The 19862-nt window shown below is 42.7% G+C and overlaps 1 protein-coding gene across 1 annotated transcript in view; it reads right to left on the bottom strand.

The window, feature by feature from the left end:
• The window catches only part of tead1a (TEA domain family member 1a), a 38590-nt gene that overhangs the window by 47 nt on the left and 18681 nt on the right, over positions 1-19862 (bottom strand). Inside the window, exons 3-12 of the mRNA XM_072435141.1 lie at positions 15723-15787; positions 14905-14967; positions 12052-12183; positions 11928-11977; positions 11113-11174; positions 9362-9489; positions 7613-7786; positions 3177-3317; positions 2954-3106; positions 1-1238 (exon numbers count right to left, since the gene is read on the bottom strand). The exon at positions 1-1238 is cut by the window's left edge and continues 47 nt beyond it. Coding sequence (XP_072291242.1) covers positions 1125-1238; positions 2954-3106; positions 3177-3317; positions 7613-7786; positions 9362-9489; positions 11113-11174; positions 11928-11977; positions 12052-12183; positions 14905-14967; positions 15723-15787 — 1082 coding nt within the window. The 3' untranslated portion in view covers positions 1-1124. The remainder of the gene's footprint in view (positions 1239-2953; positions 3107-3176; positions 3318-7612; positions 7787-9361; positions 9490-11112; positions 11175-11927; positions 11978-12051; positions 12184-14904; positions 14968-15722; positions 15788-19862) is intronic.

Below are 19862 nucleotides of genomic sequence, written 5' to 3'. Positions count from 1 at the left end.
GATAATCTTGTTTAGATGCTATAATCACTTTAACATACAAGAGGCGGGTACAAATGCGACTGATCTCTTTGGGAAAGACCTCCTTTTAGTGTTAGAAGACACACATTTAGCTTTCTGTACAAAGTCACTGCAGATAGTAGTGTTATTTCATCGGAATATTGGTGAAACACAGGGTCTGAACTTCAGTGTCCATTGACAAGTTTTACGCACACACACACACACACACACACACACACACACACACATACAGGCAGACACACACACACGGACGGACACACACACACACACACACTCACACATACACACACACACACACACACACACACACAGACACACACAGACACACACACACACACAGACACACACAGACACACACGGACGGACGGACAGACACACACACACACACACTCACACATACACACAGACACAGACACAGACACAGACACACACACACACACACACACACACATACACACAGACACAGACACACACACACACACGGACGGACGGACACACACACACACACGGACGGACGGACACACACACACACACACGGACGGACACACACACACACACAGACACAGACACACACACATACACACACACACACACACATACAGACAGACACACACACATACACACACACACACACATACAGACAGACACACACACACACACACACACACACACACATACAGACAGACACACACACATACACACACACACACACACACACACACACACACACACACACACACATACAGACAGACACACACACATACACACACACACACACACACGTACATATATTAGGCCAGTCATGTTTTTCCCAATCACTTGAGAGGAATTTCCCATATAAGGACCAAACCCCAATGCACACAATCAGCGAAAGCAAAAATACAAAATGTTTGCAGATTGTTTGGGTGGTGATGGTTTGGTCGTGTTTCTGTTGGGAATCCTCTTGGTCGACTGATCAGTTTGTCCATCCCGTCACGTCCACCACTCCAAAAACAGGACTATGGGGCAGCGGTAAACCAAGGCAGCTGGTTCCTTCACTAAAGTATTTGGCTGAACGACTCCTCAGAAGGCCATTTTCGAAGCATCGGACGGTGTAAGTTTGTGTGTTATTCCTTGACCAGGCGGTAAATGTGGTGTTGCGCCCCATGTTCATTGTTGGACACTTCGAACACACACGCCATGCACAGCAGCGTCTCTTGGGTCTCTCTGTTGCTGACCACCTGAGAAAATGAATGAAACTGTGTTAAACATCTGAATATTAAAGTATTCTGTAGTAGTGGAGAAATACAGGGCTGTTCGATTCTGTAGCTTTGTAGCAATCGTTTTAAAACCAAAATATACATTTTCTTCTTCTTTTTATTTATTCACAAGACAACCCAAAGAGGTCAGACGTTACAACACTTGTGTGCCATTCACACCCACTCATACAATATGTAGCAAAACAAAAACAGACAAGCATAAAAAAATACAACACCTCCAAAACCAAGAAAAAGAACATAAGTAACACAAAGGGCTTGAACCAGATTTAAACCTAAACAGGAAACAAATTAAATCTTAAATTATAGAGAGCAAATATTACATTTTTTGACAATGTGGCATTTGTTGCTAGTATTTTTCTAGAGTATCTTGATTTTTAAGTAATAAGGATCAGAGGTGCAGATAATTATAGTATGTGGCTTTATAGTGATGAAAGCATCTGTTGTTGTGTTTGTGTTGACAGGAAAGAGAAGGATTCTCACGAGTTTAATCCGCACATATGGGCCTTGAACAAAGGTTGTTGATCTCTTTTTTTTAAATGAATGTGGCATTTTATATTATGTAGGGTTTAAGAGAGATGTTTGCAAACGCACAATCACCCCCCCCCCTTTTTTTTTTTTTTTTTTTTTTTTAAATATATGTTCAGCGTCTTTGGGTCACTGAAAAGCGCTATATAAATAAAAGTTATTATTATTATTATTATTATTATTATAAATACAAACTGGAGCATAGAACAGTTTTTTTTTAAATCATTTGGCTTTCCACAATAAAAAAGTACAAATCCAAGTATTAACTGAATATATTAATATTACCCTTGGCCGTGCCCTTAAACAATTTCTATATACAACTGATGTAAATAAGAGTGTTTTGTTTTGTTTACTTACTTACCATTAGTATTAGTATTATTTAGTCTTGTGCTAGCTATCTTTACTTTACTTTATTTTATTATTATTTTATTTTATTTTTATCTTTTTTATTTTATTTATTATTTATCTTTTTTCCTCCATTCCCTATTAAGATATGAGAGGAGTTTTGTTAATAAGACTTTTTTTGTTTTGTTTATAAGAGTTCTTCTATTAAGAGTGTTTTTTTAAAACTTCCCATTAGTCTGTCCTTTCCCCCTGTATCTACTGCGTTGTAACAACGACATTTCCCCATGTGTGGACAATAAAGGATTATCTTATCTTATCTTATCTTAAGAATAAATAAATAAAAAGTCTGTGGGAAAATTAATGTTGAATTTATGGGCTGGACTGTTGAGCTTCATTTGTTGTTGACCGTACTAAGGCTGCAGATTAACTGGAATAATCATGATTGGTCCACTACACAAATAATTGTTGACTATTTTGCCAATTTGAATCATTATCTGGGCCATAAACATGTTGTGACATGAGCAAATTGTTAGGAAAACAGGTTTTTAATCACAAATACAGCACGGTTATGTGACCGGAAGAAAATACATATTGTTATTGTTAAAACATTACTCTGTTTTTTATCACTATTAAACCCCTATTTGACATATTGTATCTTAAACATGTGAAATTTTAGCTAAAAGAATCATTGCCACATTAGAAATAATCCTTTGACTAGTCAACGAATCATAAAAAATAAGTGCTGACTCGTCAAATATTAAGATACCTGTTGCAGCAGCCTGTATTGTACGTGTGTCCTTCCTTACCAGCAGGATAGTGAAGTTCTCCAGCACACTGTTCATCATGTACTTCTCCGGCAGGTGCTTGAGTTTGTGGATGAAGTTGATCATGTATTCACACATCGGGGAGCGGCTGATTCTGTAGACGAAGCGGCCGTTTTCGAAGCGGGCGTACTCCGTCTGAAAACAAAGCCACTTAGTACGGATGCACGGCCGAGGCGGGACGCGGCGCAGGTCGGAGAGCGCTTACCTCCACTTTCTCCACCACCTGTTTGCCAAAGGAGCAGACCTTGGTGGAGCAGGTGATGGTCATGTTTTCAGAGCTCTCGTATTGGCTGGTGACGCCGTAGAAGGCCGCCGGGTCGTCCTGCACGTTATAGTTCAGGTCCGCCTGCAGACCACAAAGCATCAGACCACAAAGCATCAGACCACAAAGCACCAGACCACAAAGCATCAGACCACAAAGCATCAGACCACAAAGCATCAGACCACAAAGCACCAGACCACAAAGCATCAGACCACAAAGCACCAGACCACAAAGCATCAGACCACAAAGCATCAGACCACAAAGCACCAGACCACAAAGCATCAGACCACAAAGCACCAGACCACAAAGCATCAAATCAAATCAAATCAAATCAATTTATTTTTGTAAGGCCCAAAATCACAACAACAGTTGCCTCTGAGGGCCACAGGGAGAAATGAATCAACAATGTCTGTGGTGGCGATGGAGTCAGACAATGTCTGTGGTGGCGAGGGACGATGTCCCAGGGTCCTCTGTCCTTAGACTCTCCTTCTCGGCCAGGAAAAACTACAAAAAAAACCTCTTTGGGAAAAAAGCGTAGAAACCTGGAGGAGTTCCAGTGAAGGAGAGATCCGACTCTCACAGACGGACAGACGGACACGAGGGAGACTGGAGCTGGACCCACTCTTCAGGCAGAAGAGGGACCGTCTGAGTCGAGCTGGACCCACAGACCACAAAGCATCAGACCACAAAGCACCAGACCACAAAGCACCAGACCACAAAGCACCAGACCACAAAGCATCAGACCACAAAGCATCAGACCACAAAGCATCAGACCACAAAGCACCAGACCACAAAGCATCAGACCACAAAGCACCAGACCACAAAGCATCAGACCACAAAGCACCAGACCACAAAGCACCAGACCACAAAGCATCAGACCACAAAGCATCAGACCACAAAGCACCAGACCACAAAGCACCAGACCACAAAGCACCAGACCACAAAGCACCAGACCACAAAGCACCAGACCACAAAGCACCAGACCACAAAGCACCAGACCACAAAGCATCAGACCACAAAGCACCAGACCACAAAGCACCAGACCACAAAGCATCAGACCACAAAGCATTAGACCACAAAGCATCAGACCACAAAGCACCAGACCACAAAGCACCAGACCACAAAGCACCAGACCACAAAGCATCAGACCACAAAGCATCAGACCACAAAGCATCAGACCACAAAGCATCAGACCACAAAGCACCAGACCACAAAGCATCAGACCACAAAGCACCAGACCACAAAGCACCAGACCACAAAGCACCAGACCACAAAGCATCAGACCACAAAGCACCAGACCACAAAGCACCAGACCACAAAGCACCAGACCACAAAGCATCAGACCACAAAGCACCAGACCACAAAGCACCAGACCACAAAGCACCAGACCACAAAGCATCAGACCACAAAGCACCAGACCACAAAGCACCAGACCACAAAGCACCAGACCACAAAGCATCAGACCACAAAGCATTAGACCACAAAGCATCAGACCACAAAGCACCAGACCACAAAGCACCAGACCACAAAGCATCAGACCACAAAGCACCAGACCACAAAGCACCAGACCACAAAGCACCAGACCACAAAGCACCAGACCACAAAGCACCAGACCACAAAGCACCAGACCACAAAGCACCAGACCACAAAGCACCAGACCACAAAGCACCAGACCACAAAGCATCAGACCACAAAGCACCAGACCACAAAGGTCAGATGCACTTTTTGACAGCTTCACAGTAAACCAGGATGATATTTAGCAATGTAATTAACTAAGTAATTAACTACAAATACTCAAGTTACTGTACTTGACTAGATCTTTAGGGTAATTGTACTTTATTGAACAGATTTCTAAATATGTTTTTGTACTTGTAATGATATTTGCACCTGTACTGTACTGTATTTGTACTTGTACTTAGTTACATTTAACTAAGAATGTTTACAGTTCATTACTGAGTACCAGTGCTAGTGTCACGATACTAAAATGTCAAACTGGATTTCGATACTAATGAATGGGCTCGATACTCGATACCACAAGTATAATAATGCTCCTTTGTAAAACAATAGTCACTTTCAAAGTAACAGTTTTGCGTTGAAATTGTTATAATAATACTTTCTATATGTTACCATGTGGTGATGTTCTGATGAAGATTGTCGTCCTAAAACTGGTCAAGAAATATAAAATTGTATCCTTCTAATGTGTTTATTTGTTCAGTATACTTGCTCAAATGAGTATCTGATTTTCGATACTTTTGACTTGCTGTGTAAGATAAGATAAGATAAGATAATCGTTTATTGTCCCACATGGGGAAATTTCATTGGTGCAACGCAGGTAGATACAGAGGTAGATACAGAAGAACAGATCACTTATAGGAAGTCTGAAAAACACTTTCAGTAGAAGATCTCCTACAAACAAAAACTCCCATAGACAAAATGGGCTTATTTGTAATCTTTCAAACAAGCGTATAAAGTGATATTTCTGCCCTTTTTAGGGTTCATTTCCAGTCCATTCCACATTCCTGATTGATTTCCCAAGAACTCATGTCTTGTCTCCTACTTTGTATTATTGGCTGCTGAGTATTACAACATGTGGAGTTTTGCTGTGGGCAAATGAGCAGTTCTAACTGACTAAATGAAGCAAGCGAGTTCACAACAAACCAGAGCATGTCTGTAACACAGAAAATAGAAACAGTCCAAACAGAATTATGTCCAAATAACAGTTACATTTAAGCTGCTGCCTTCATTATACATCTCTTGTACATTACAGGTAACTTATTTCCACTGCTCCATGTTTGTCCGGGGCAATAATGATGTCTCTGCCTGAGTGTTGGATTTGTGTGATCAGAAACACTCTAATGCTGAGGTAGGTGTTGTTCGGTGTGAAGAAAGAGCAGCGTGGTGTGACATACAGGTGAAGCCCGTGAGTCAGGGGCCGAGCAGGTGTTCAAACAAAGCACCGCGCACAGACAGCACCACCTCCATTTCCCAGGAGACACGCACATGCACACACAAACACGCTTATGCACACCAACTCAAGGAATGAAAAGAGGAAAGGCCCTTAGTTTAAAAAGTCCCAAAGGCAATGTGTAGGACAGCTACAATCAGTGGAAAATGTCTTGACCTGGCAGCTGGGAAAACGACTTCTGCCAGAGAGAAGTGAGCGGTCAAACCCCGACAACACCGCCTCAGCACAATACGGCTGAAATTCTTGATTGACTAAAGACGTGGCCAATGCATCAATGAGTCGACCGAGCAGCTCTTTGATCAGCCCAAACTGCACCAGAGCACAAGCTCATGCTATCTCTTGCAAAAATAGAATTATACGTAAATAGATGCAGAATAAACTCCCAATTTACTCCTAAATGTACCTGTTAATGTATAATGTGCACTGTCCCTGTATCTAAAAGCTTAGAATCCCTGTAAAACAATCAATTGAATCATTTAATTTTTAACTATTTAATATTTGACAAATATTTGATCAGGTGAGACTTTAATTTGATCAAACATTTACGAGCACATTTCAACACATTATAATTATGGTATTGGAAGACAAAAGAGGGAAAAACACTGTCACACACACATTGATGGTGCAGTGTCGCCAAAGCACTAAAATGTGTAAAACTCAAAAGAAGTTTGTTTTGGTGTTATTTACTTGTTTTGGTGTTATTTACTCAGCTTCAAGCAGTGAACCGCCTTTTTGTGAGATATGAACAAAGCAAAACTAAAATCGTTCCAATAAAAGTGAGTAAAATATTTAAAAAGAGACAAAGAGATATTGTTACGATAAATTTGTTGTTGTTACATTTTTTCACGTTTTGAATATCAAGCATATCATTTAGTTTAAAAAAGGTGAATGAGTTGATATTTTTGCACTTTCCTGATTCATTTGACCAACATTTCACATTTGTGTGACAATTAAACCTGGTCTAATACGTTTAAAGCAGGCATGTCCAAACTACGGCCCAGGGGCCAAATGCGGCCCTCAGACCAATTGTTGTTGGCCCTCCGGCTTCCTGCTAAGTTGGTCAAAAACATCAAAAAGTAGTCAAATTTACTGTAAAATAGGAAAAATTCAAGCATTTTGACGTTATACCAACCTAATATTAATGTTCCATGTATTATGAAAGGTGTGGAGGAATCAAAACAATGTAAAATGCTATTTGTTATTTGACAAATTCGACATCTGTGGCCCTCTGCTCCGTATAAGTTTCAAAATGCGGCCCTTGGTGAAAAAAGTTTGGACACCCCTGATTTAAAGACTTGTCTGACTATCGATATTCATTTCTGTGGATATGGCTCCCACCCTTACCCCCCAGTATCCTTCTTTATGCATGTTAATATGATAATGTCTTGTCCCGTGAGTCTTGTGCGTTGCTCACCCAGAACTTGATCAGGTAGAATGCGTTCTGTGGTCCTTTGCTGAACAGCTCCTTCAGGCCTCCTTTCTTCTCTGGGAACTTGTCGTAGATTTGCCTGATGTCCACACACTCCAGCAGGGGGTCGCTGTAGCTCGGGCTCGACTGGCTGATGTGCACGAACAGGTGCTTGTTGTACTGAGGAGAGAGAGAATTAACACTGAGGCATGATGGGAAATGAGCTAGGCTGAACTTAATGAAGTAGCCTATATCTTTTTATAACTCCCAATAAGCAAAAGAAAATAGGTAATTATTGGCTATTGCCTTATGACCAAGTAGGAGTTCTTAAATTGAACATAAAGTGAGGATGTGTTATGAAATTTCCCCATGTGTGGACAGTAAAGGAATATCTTATCTTATTATTTGTGATAGAAATGCAGAAATAACAGTATAAATTAAAACTCCAGAGTGCTTTACTTGCATTTACTTAAGTGCATTGGACAGGTTTGACTACACATTTCCCTAAAACGCATAAAACATCATTATAGTTAAGATTTTACTTAAAATGGAAAAAATGCAATCATGGTCATGTTAATCATTTAACTCCCTGGCTGAGCATTAGCTGTGATGAGATTCTACAATTATTACCAAGCAACCATATCAAAAACAGGGACAGGGGTTAAAATCCATATATCTTTATATATCTTTATTCAGTTAAATGGTATCAGAGTATTGTGTCAGTTGTGTTTCAATTGCCCCTGCGTACTGTTTTTGTTGTCACTTATTGATGACATGGACAGAACAATTCAGTTTTTGTTCCTGTAAATTTAAACTTAAAATTTATTTTTAAACTTTTTTTCACAAACCAGAACCTGGCCAATGTAATCTATGATAAATATTTTACCACAGGTAATATCCTGCCAAACAAAGTGATAATTAGAAAAACATGTAGCTTGAAAAGGAAATTATTCAAGAGTCTAATTTATGACAGGCAGTAAACCTGTACATCGATATTAAACCGTCCCACATCTTGTTCACATTTACAATAACGGTACGCTGCGCTGCTATAAAAGTATACAGGCGGCTTTGCTGTCCGCACAAAGAGCCACAAGATGAATGGCAGCTGTCGGCGCGTGAGGCTGAGAGATGACACTGGGCCCGACGCTGGCGGGAATGACTGATAGACTGAGCTCAGCCCAGATAGAGCTTTACAAAGGTTATCCACACTCAGGGCTGCTCCTCGCCACAATCCTATCTGTCATCTGTGTTTACACCATAAACCAGGGTCCATTGTGTCCTGTGTGTGTGTGTGTGTGTGTGTGTGTGTGTGTCTTTTTGTGTCTGTGTGTGTGTCTGTGTGGGTGTGTGTGTGTCTGTGTGTGTCTGTGTGTGTGTCTGTGTGTGTGTCTGTGTGTGTGTGTGTGTGTGTATGTTTCTGTGTGTGTGTGTGTGTGTGTGTCTGTGTGTGTGTGTATGTTTCTGTTTCTGTGTGTGTGTGTGTCTGTGTGTGTGTGTGTGTGTGTGTGTATGTTTCTGTGTGTGTGTGTGTGTGTGTGTGTGTCTGTGTGTGTGTATGTTTCTGTTTCTGTGTGTGTGTGTGTGTGTGTGTGTGTGTTTCTGTTTCTGTGTGTGTGTGTGTGTGTCTGTGTGTGTCTGTGTGTGTGTCTGTGTGTGTGTGTGTGTATGTTTCTGTGTGTGTGTGTGTCTGTGTGTGTGTATGTTTCTGTTTCTGTGTGTGTGTGTGTGTGTGTGTGTGTGTGTGCTTGTTCTTACTGCCTCCTGCTCCCTCTGACTCTCCAGGAACGAGGAGAACTCCACAAGTCGGAGTTTGCTGGTGCCGATGGAGCGGCCGTGCCAGGCTGGCTCTCTGTGCGTCTGGGCGGCGGCGGGAGGTTCGTAACCTGCACCATATTCAACACATTAATATCCATTCAAGTTTTCTTTGCGGTCATCTGTTGTGTCACTTTACATCAAATCACATATATGAAAAATGATTTAGCCAGGCTTACATTACACAAAATCCCATAGAGCACATGACAGGAAACATTTTAGCATTTAACATGTCCCTCTACAGGTAAAAAAATGAAAATTGAAATAATAATGTTTACAATAAAAGTAAACCAGATAACTTAATTTGTTATCTGATTTACTTTAGATTATGCTGTATAAGAAATATTCCCAAAGTACTACATTTAGCAAATAGATAGCACCTTGATGTAATAACCTGATGTTTTTATTATCAGGATATTTTATTTTGCATTTCATTGTACAATGCATAGGGCATTTGTAATATTATTTGTTGAAATATACATTTTGCATCTTGGTTAAAAGTATGATCCTCACTGTAGAAATTAGGCTTCCCAGAAATGATAATGTAAGGGGTTCTATCGGAACTAGTTATTACCTCTTTATCTTGAGCCGGTTGGTAAGAGGGTTACATTGATATTTAAGTGAGTTTTTATATTATTTCGGAAACGCAATAAGAAGTTATATCCCTAAATATACAAGGGGTGTGTTATGGCTGTTAGCTTCATATTTTCTCCAATGTCCAGTTAATGTATTTGTCACTAATATGATTTACCACACACTAAAAGGAATTGCTCGTGCCCTCCAGTCAGAACGTACAAATAATGACATCACCTTTGCTACAGAAGTCATATTCTTCTGTCCAAGATCACTGCAGCCCAGGCTCCTTCTGCTCGCACAGTACCCTCCCCATGGCCGCCCTGCCGCCCTGATGGCTGCCCACAGTACCCTCCCCATGGCCGCCCTGCCGCCCTGATGGCTGCCCACAGTACCCTCCCCATGGCCGCCCTGCCGCCCTGATGGCTGCCCACAGTACCCTCCCCATGGCCGCCCTGCCGCCCTGATGGCTGCCCACAGTACCCTCCCCATGGCCGCCCTGCCGCCCTGATGGCTGCCCACAGTACCCTCCCCATGGCCGCCCTGATGGCTGCCCACAGTACCCTCCCCATGGCCGCCCTGCCGCCCTGATGGCTGCCCACAGTACCCTCCCCATGGCCGCCTTGCCGCCCTGATGGCTGCCCACAGTACCCTCCCCATGGCCGCCCTGCCGCCCTGATGGCTGCCCACAGTACCCTCCCCATGGCCGCCCTGATGGCTGCCCACAGTACCCTCCCCATGGCCGCCCTGATGGCTGCCCACAGTACCCTCCCCATGGCCGCCCTGCCGCCCTGATGGCTGCCCACAGTACCCTCCCCATGGCCGCCCTGCCGCCCTGATGGCTGCCCACAGTACCCTCCCCATGGCCGCCCTGATGGCTGCCCACAGTACCCTCCCCATGGCCGCCCTGCCGCTCTGATGGCTGCCCACAGTACCCTCCCCATGGCCGCCCTGCCGCCCTGATGGCTGCCCACAGTACCCTCCCCATGGCCGCCCTGCCGCCCTGATGGCTGCCCACAGTACCCTCCCCATGGCCGCCCTGCCGCCCTGATGGCTGCCCACAGTACTGCGTGTTCACTCGACAAGACGGGAGATAATGATGATCCAGTGGTCCTGCTCACCTGGGATGGTGGTGGTCCCTGCTGTCTGAACGGGGTAGGCCTGCTGCGAGAAGGGCTTGATGCTGTGAGAGACGCAGACGGGCACAGGCGTTACAAAGAAGCCAGCGGTGACATTATGCTCTACATCGAGTCAGACGGGGACAGTGGCAGCGGCGCGGGGGTCAAGAGCGACTGAGTAAAGCAGACCTGCTCTATTTCCGACCATTGTCATTGTCACCATCAGCTCACCGTGGCTACTCTAAGGAACAATGCAGCCACACTGGACCATTAGCAGGCTATTGACTTGTCAAAGAGTTAAAAGCAGCAGGGCAGTGGCTTTTAAAAGGAGAAATTACTTCATTTGAAAGAAATCGTGCGATATCTGTGAAAAATAAAACACGATGCCTAACTTTTTACGACAACGCTTTACATACAGTAGCCTCCTGTTTTTTGTCTGCGTTGTTATGGCAGCTTGTTCGTTACAGTCCTTTGTTTGATATTGTGTGTCAAGACATTGTAATTTCAAGAAAACGAGCTGAATTGTTGTTTTGATGTGAATTTGTAACACAGTTCAGATACTGCTAAACGCAATCACAAGCCAAAAGGCATTCAGCTTTGTGGATATTTAACTAGACAATCTCTACAAAAGTGTGGGTGCCATTGTCATTGCAAGATAGAGCCAATGCCATGGGGGAAGTCTGCGATCTCAATGCTTCTAATGTCGTGTATTTATTTGTGTAATTTGATTCGAGCGGATTGAGCAGTACAAGAGAACAAAACACCTCACACTATTTATCCTCCTCTATCTGTGTATGTAAAAGGTCAATCTGACTCACTCTTCTGCGGTGGAGCTGGACTGTCCTCCGGGGATCATGCCCTGCCACAGCTGTAATTGAATACACACATGCATTAGCTTAGCAACACGTGGCCGAGACATAGCTGTGTGTCTCGCAGTGCTACCTGTGTGTTGCCGGGGAAGCTGGCTCGAACAATCCCGGGCAGCAGCTTACTGTGGATGGCTGTGGCTGAGACGATCTGGGCCGACGACATGGATGAGATGCTCTGCAGGGCTTTCTCCTTTGCGCTCTGGTCCTGTTGGTCAAAACAAGCGACCGACCGATCATTATTAGCAACAACTTTGCCTGATATTGATGAATTCTGTAAATGCACACATGTGTTTGTATTACAATGCAAACATATGAGGCTGTCAGGATCATTTTGTTTAATCGATGATCAGAAAGAAAAAAAAGAACAACAAAACATTCATTTGAGTCAATTTTGAGTCAATTTTAGAAGCAAAAATAAGTCTTTATACTTCAAACTATATTCAGAAAGTGATTACCTGTAGTTTGTTTTTGTATCTGGCTGTTTATGTCCATTTCACTTGACTTTATTATTCAGAAAGTTGGATTTCATACAGCATATGTAAATAATCGGAAAATTGCAATAATCGTAACAACATAATTTGATATTGTGACATTCCTAAACAGAAGTAGTCAAAAAAAACAATGTAGTGAAAAGTATGATTCCTGTTGTGGCAGATCCCAGAATAATCAGTGAAGTCAGTGACAGGTCTGACAGCCGCCCTGCTCCAGCCAATGACACGCTGGCACACACCAGTCAAACATGGGCAAGGAAACACTAATGCATTTGGGCTTGTTTGAAACATGTCAGATGCAAATATGTTACTAAAGCTACACAGCAGCAGAATCCACCGTTGAGCTCAGTACTGTCCGCGGTAGAAGCTGCAGAAACACTAATTAGCAGTTTCACTCAGTTTAATTGGCACAGAGTAATACCTCCTCCTGGGAGAGATAATAACATTATACAAGGGCTGACATGAATGGGTTTTTCATTTTAAATGCTATTATAATGTGAAGGGTTTTAACCAAGAACTTAGCCCTCTTTGACAATTCATTTAAGGACGCGCCATAAAAAGATCAGAAAAATGTAAAAATCAATGGAAATAGATTTTCTGCAAAAATGTACATCAGATTATCCGTTTTTTATTTATTTAGCATTTTATAATGTCTGTGTATATGGCATGATTGGCCTTATGATGTGTCCTTTTAGATATCTGAGTATCAAATTAAAATGTTTGTAGAGTGCTCTTATGATGCAACAAACAAGGAACATTTTACACGTTATAGACAAAACAAGTATTTGTCGTATATCAACCTTCTCATCATAGTCTAAGGCCTATCAGTCTGGATTTACAGGCCCAGCCATCAGACTACAGCCTGCTTAGACCTGTTGCCCGGCTCCCATTCCGCTTGATAATTATGTATGCCTGGACAATAGGGGCACATAGTGCATTTTATAGCTATCAAATACGTGACTCTACTGCGTTATGTAATCCTCTATTAGCCATAGAGATACTGTTTCAAAGAAGCCGTCTTGAAGAACCATCTGTCATTTGTTTTATGATGGCAAACATCACCGCAGTCCGGCTCTGTATTCCCATTCAGCTTTCCGAGCACTCTTCCCGGAAAACAAGCGCTCCTTTGTTGCTTTACACGAAGTTAATTACAACCAACAGAGAGGAGAGTGAGAGGGAGCGAGGGAGGAGGAGAGAGAGATTAATAGACTGGGAACAAATGAATGGGATGTATGGACATAAGAGGATGACAGGAAGACGGGGAAGGGCCCCCAGGAGGTGGAGCAGTGTCTAAAAACCTAAACAGGGCTAATTAGACACCTAGGATACACGGACCGCTGTGACAGGCATCCATCCAAGCCAGGAGTTAACAAGCAAGCAGTGGCTTCGGACTGCTCTTGAGCCAGTACCACATTCACTCATTAAGTTTCCATCTGGTATTAAAGCAGGCCACACACTGAACCGTAACCAGGCTTTTGCCCTAATTCCTGCTCTTCCGACAATCCATGAACAGCAGTAATTATTGAAAGGGTTCTGCAGATTATCTAGAAACATGTTGTTGTGGGCTGTGCTGCTAATAGAGAAAGCTACTTGTGCTAATGAGGAATCGGTAGTGGGTGCGGGCCAGAAACCGCGTATTAGCGTTGTTATGGAGAATGCATGGCTTTAAAATTTGCAGTTTTTATATAAAGCTATCAAAAGCAACAATGACTGATTATATCACTGCTGTTTTATTGGCTGATTATTATTTGCATAATTAGCATTTAAAAAATGTTCACAAGATGAAAGAACAATTCAATGCAATTCAAATAGCTGAGGAAAAAGTAGCAATATTTTGCATCAAATGCCTATTCCTGTTACAAAAGACGGAAATGAACCACTTGAACCAAAAACTATATATATAAAGCTTGTTTTTTTCTATCTTTTTTATTTTTCCCATGTCCTTAACCCCAACTACCAACAGAGAAAACTTTAGAGGCATGTGCTTTTTTAGAGTGTTGCAAAGATGTTGATGGTTAATTTATTTTTGGAATAATTTTGATTTGGTGTAGCTGGCACTTTTGTTGGTATGTTTATTTACAGCTGCCATTAGTCGACTTTCCCTAATCAACTGCAACATGAAGTAAACACTCAAATAAGAAGGTCATTCACATCAGCTAATTTGACCATACAATAAATGATGGTTTATATTGTATAGGTATAAACATGCAAAAACAACAATATAACGACTACACCATTTGGATATCAATTTGGCAACATACAGCCACCAAATTCACTTTGATTTGGTGTATTTGGCACTCAAACTCAAATCTGTTTACCCACATTTGCCATTAGCCGAACTCCACTAATCAACTGCAAATGCTCACGCATCATTTCCTGTTCAGGACATGGGAGTAAACATGCCCCAGGCTCTCATCACTGTGCCTTTGCCTTACCTTTAGTTTGGACTGAAATTCCCGGGATTTTCTTCTGGCCAAGACCTGGATGTGACTGGATACCTGGAAGAAAGCAGAGGCGAGCATGAGAAGAGGAGGAGGAGGAGGAGGGGAGAGGAGACAGGACCAAACAGTGAGTTGCCATGGTTATGAAAGGCGGCTACCACACAAGGAGGGCACACACACACTCGTCCTGACAACAGCAGAGACAATATATGACATCTTCAACAATGACAGACACCTGGAAACACAGTTCCCCTCAGAACAGGGTCAGGTGAAGCCACAATGTACACATTATGACTGGGAATAGCAGTGACTCTAGTGCAAACTGCTGTTGTGTCCTTAGGCAAGACACTTTACCCACTATGAATGAGGTTTTGTGAGAGTGTGAGTGAGTGAGTGAGTGAGTGAGTGATTGGTGGTGGTCGGAGGGTGTCAATGGCTTCCATCAGTCTGCCCCAGGACAGCTGTGGCCACACCACCAAGTGTGGAGTGAATGAATAATGCACAAAATTGTAAAGCTACTTTGAGCCTCTGGAAAATGCATTATAATTTTTAGATTGAGATAAATGTTCACTACAAATTTCCATGTTGAACTGTTTTGAATGTTTACTTGTCTTCATAATTAATGGTTGAAGATTTGTGTAAAAGTCAAGTTAATCAAAAATCTTTGCATTGAACTGGAGTTCAAAGGTATTTATTTCCCATAAGGGCGAGGGAGCAGCAGACTCACCACAGCTACTTTATGTTAGTATGACATTTGATGGCTGCTGCAGACAGACAGAGTGTGATTGGATGTCACTGTCCTCCATAGTTACCTGTTTCCTCGTCCGCGTCTTGCCCGTCCGCAGCTTGATGTATCTGGCTATCAGCTCGTTCCGACCTGGGGTAGAAGGAGAGAAGAACCGAATTGAACATTAATAATGCTGCTCTCCAAACCAGCCAATAAAAGCAGTGATTTCAAGCAGACAATCACAGCACAAATCATATGACCTGGCAAACAACTTAGCGCCTGATTTAGCGCTGTTGACCCCGCGACCCCGTGACGTGCCGTTTCACAGAGCTGCACCGTAATCACCACTGCCCCTGTAGAGCGCCCCCATACACACACACACACACACACACACACCATACACACACATACACACACAAGCCTGAATACACATAGAGCAACAATACCGGCATTCACGCAGACTGACCATCCCCTGATTAGAGGACCCAGCAGGCCAGCTGTACCCATGCTTATGAGAGTGCACGGGGACGAGCGCGCACCCACACACACACACTTCAACTGCTGAATAATTCAAGCCATTCAATAGGGAGCAGAGCAGACTCAGCATGACCTGGCGAGTATAGATTAGTGAGCTGCAGAGAGACAGGAGAGAGACGAGTAAAAGAGCCAGGCCACAAAACCTGATGCTGGCACAAAGCATGAGTGTCCATATGTAGCACTGGTTAGCAGGTGTGGACAAATCTGCACCTTAGTAGGGTATATGGTGCATTGGAACAGGAATGGTATTAAAGGAAGTTAGTAATAACTTGTACTTGGGACAACTTTGAGAGATCCACCTTAAAAATAAAAAGATGACTTTTTATGCCCGTCCAAAGCCCGCAGAAGCATTAAGATCGGTGTAAAAATCATGCCTCAAAAATAAATAAAGTGCATAAATCACAAAAATATGATGCAGATTTAACCTAAATGTTATTCATATGTCAGCATAGCAACCCCTGCTGAGAGATGCTGTGTCTGTATCCAAGTGTGTGTCTGTCAGTAGCATGTGACTGAACCGTGACTATGAACATGCCATTGTTTTCACAAGAATGAATGTGTAGCACTGCAGGTGGTGAAAATAAACCCAGGGACATTTCAAGACTGTGTGTTTCCTGCTGTTTGTGGACTTGGAAGCCTGTTGCCGTTGGTGAATTATTCTTTCTTTCATCAGATCACAATAATTCAAACAAAGAAAAAAAGTAATTATCGAGTATACTCCGAACATTGTATGCCCCTGGGAACAAAACCCTGCGCAGACGAGCAGAGCATTGTGTCATTACATTCACAGTTCTGCTTTATGTGTTTAGTAATTCCATTTGTTTAGTGACTGTTTATTTTCTTAATGTTGCTGATGAGCATGTTGTGGCCCTCCTGCTACATTTACTTTGGTTTGGCGTGTGGTTTCTCTGCTTTCTGTTCCGACCGTGTAGAAAACCAAAGTCAGGCCAGCTGGCCAACTGATGGTCAAGATCAGCACAAAGCCAAAACCTCTACTCCCCTCTCCCCCCAGCAACCCGCACCCCTCCCTCCTTCCCTCCCTCCCAAAACAACCTAGAACAATGGGCCTGACTAACAGCAGATGGTCAGTGTGTCCCACTCTCGCTCAGATAGGGGGCTTACTCCGATAGCATCTCCAGCTCCCGTGCAGGTGTTTTCCTCCTAGCAGTCTGACGGGCGCACACACCTCGTGCACGCTCACTCCCCACGTGCACACCCGCACTTGTCTGTACGTGCATTAGTGCCAACACACACTGGGCCCTGGCTGCTGAGGCTGACATCTGACTCCAGAGGGGCCAGCTGGTCTTTCTAGGAGGCTTAACGGTGAATTATCATCCTTCACTAACCCCGCAGCACACAGCCCTCCCTCGTCCTTTCCAAAAATCTGCTGCGCGCACACACACACACACACAAACACACACAAACACACACGCACACACACACACAAACACACACTCACACACACGCACACACACACACACACACAAACACACACACACACACACACACAAACACACACAAACACACACACACAAACGCACACACACACACACACACACAAACACACACACACAAACACACACGCACACACACAAACACACACGTACACACACACACACGCGCGCACACACACACACACACACACACAAACACAAACACACACAAACACACACACACACACAAACACACACGCACACACAAACACACACAAACACACACACACACACACACACACACACACACACAAACACAAACACACACAAACACACACACACAAACACACACGCACACACAAACACACACAAACACACACACACAAACACACACGCACACACACACACACACAAACACACACACACACACACACCCGCTCTCTGTCCATGCTCTGGTCTGCTTGTTCTGTTCTGGCTGTTCCTTCTCTGTCCCTCTCTGAGTACCCCCCTCCTCTGGGCTCAGTCAAAGACTTCAAGGCCAAAGTCAGATGGTCATTAAGCGTGATACCCCGCCCCCGCACAGCCATACACATGGACAGGGCTTGTTTTGGATAAAGATACTTGCTGTTGGACACATTTCTTGTAGGCAGAAGTACTCGGCTGTGGCTGGACTGCAGACACCTGCCTCAGAGAGCAGCAGAGCGAGAGCACAGTCACTGCAGCGCTGGACATCAATATATTGATTTACATCTCTGTGATATATCGCAAATGAATTGACTGACGATATAAGGACATTCATTCTCATCTGTTTTCACATTGCAGGTTGTTAGATCAGTTAATGTCATTAAACATTGACCACAGACTCTTGTATCAAGCAGTATCGTAATCGTATTGGAGCATGTTTCTAATATCATAAAAATATTGTTCGGTGAGTCCTAGGAATCTATGCTGTATTACAGGTATATAGTGATTTTTATTTTATTTTTTTGGATATTTAGAGCTACAATATTACAATTATATTTACAGTTTAAAGGGCCATATCACACAGAGATATTCTGAAATAAAGGGTTGGCAAGTTGGATACATAATAAAGCCCAATGAAGACTTGCTTGCAGAGGGTATGAGAGGTTTTTTCTTTCTTTCTCTGTCTGTTTGTGTGTCTATCTTTTATGAATATTGATAAGCCAAAGTGACATCCTGATGCATATTAGAAGCAGGTTGTATACAATTTAATAATACAATTTGTGAATATGATAATCTCAAAGCAGATGTGGATCCTAAATGCATCTATTCTCTATGCTTTTCATTAAATTTCCTTAAAGCGTGTTTTAATTACAGAGTAATCTTCTGTGTAGATTATGCCAGTCTTTAATTTATTGAGTAGATGCCTGTTTACCAATGGTGCATTAAATATGAATGTGTAATTAGTCAATTATCTTCAGACGTGGCCCTTCACAACTTGGTTTTAATAAGCCTTATCTGGAGAGCAGGCTTCAGGGGCCATGGGAATGTGAGGCTTTCAGTCTTTTCTCAAACAATGACATCAGGTTAAATTCAACAAAAGGATGTTTTGCATTAGCCCATGGTGAATAGCAAAATATTTTACCAAATACAAGAGTGTATACAATTTAAGAGCTGTGTGGGCAGACTAATAGAGTAACACACTTTTCTCTAAGCATATATCTCTAATACATGTTGTATTTAAGCTACATGAGTGAGGAAAAAAATTATTTAAGTTTGAAAAGGAGATGATGCGAGGAGGAATATTAAATGTAAGAAAAAACTATGCCTTCTCTTTAAAACATTTACATTTGCTAATGTAATAAGTCTAAAGATGCTGCTCTTGTAATCTTTTGTATCCCATGTTAAGCCTTCACAAAATATTAATGCATCATGTATTCTGGCCGCGTTAGATCATAGATGGCTCGATACCAATTAAGTGACTTTCCTATGCTTCCAGAAAATCTATATGCAGTTTGTGTGTGTGGGGGTCAGTCCTTCATACGTCTACCTTTGCCAGGGATAATAGCACTATTTTTCATCTTTTCATCCCCTCTCCTTTTATAGGCTACATGTCCATTTGAGATTTTCACCTGCAAGTAAACGCTCCGGCATTTTCCTTCTTTTCTATTTGTAGTCCATTTTCTGGCAGTATTTTTTAAACAAAACCACATCCCTAAGCCGAGGATATGCACCTCTACAACTCACCTGTCAGTCATTTCTGTTTTAATGTGATCCTCGGGAGCGGCGCCATT

This window comes from Eucyclogobius newberryi, unplaced genomic scaffold (genome assembly GCF_026437365.1).
Source record: "Eucyclogobius newberryi isolate DKJ021-1_F unplaced genomic scaffold, fEucNew1.0.hap1 SCAF_7, whole genome shotgun sequence".
In the NCBI taxonomy this organism is placed as follows: Eukaryota; Metazoa; Chordata; class Actinopteri; order Gobiiformes; family Gobiidae; genus Eucyclogobius; species Eucyclogobius newberryi.
This window is presented reverse-complemented; position numbering and strand designations above follow the sequence as displayed.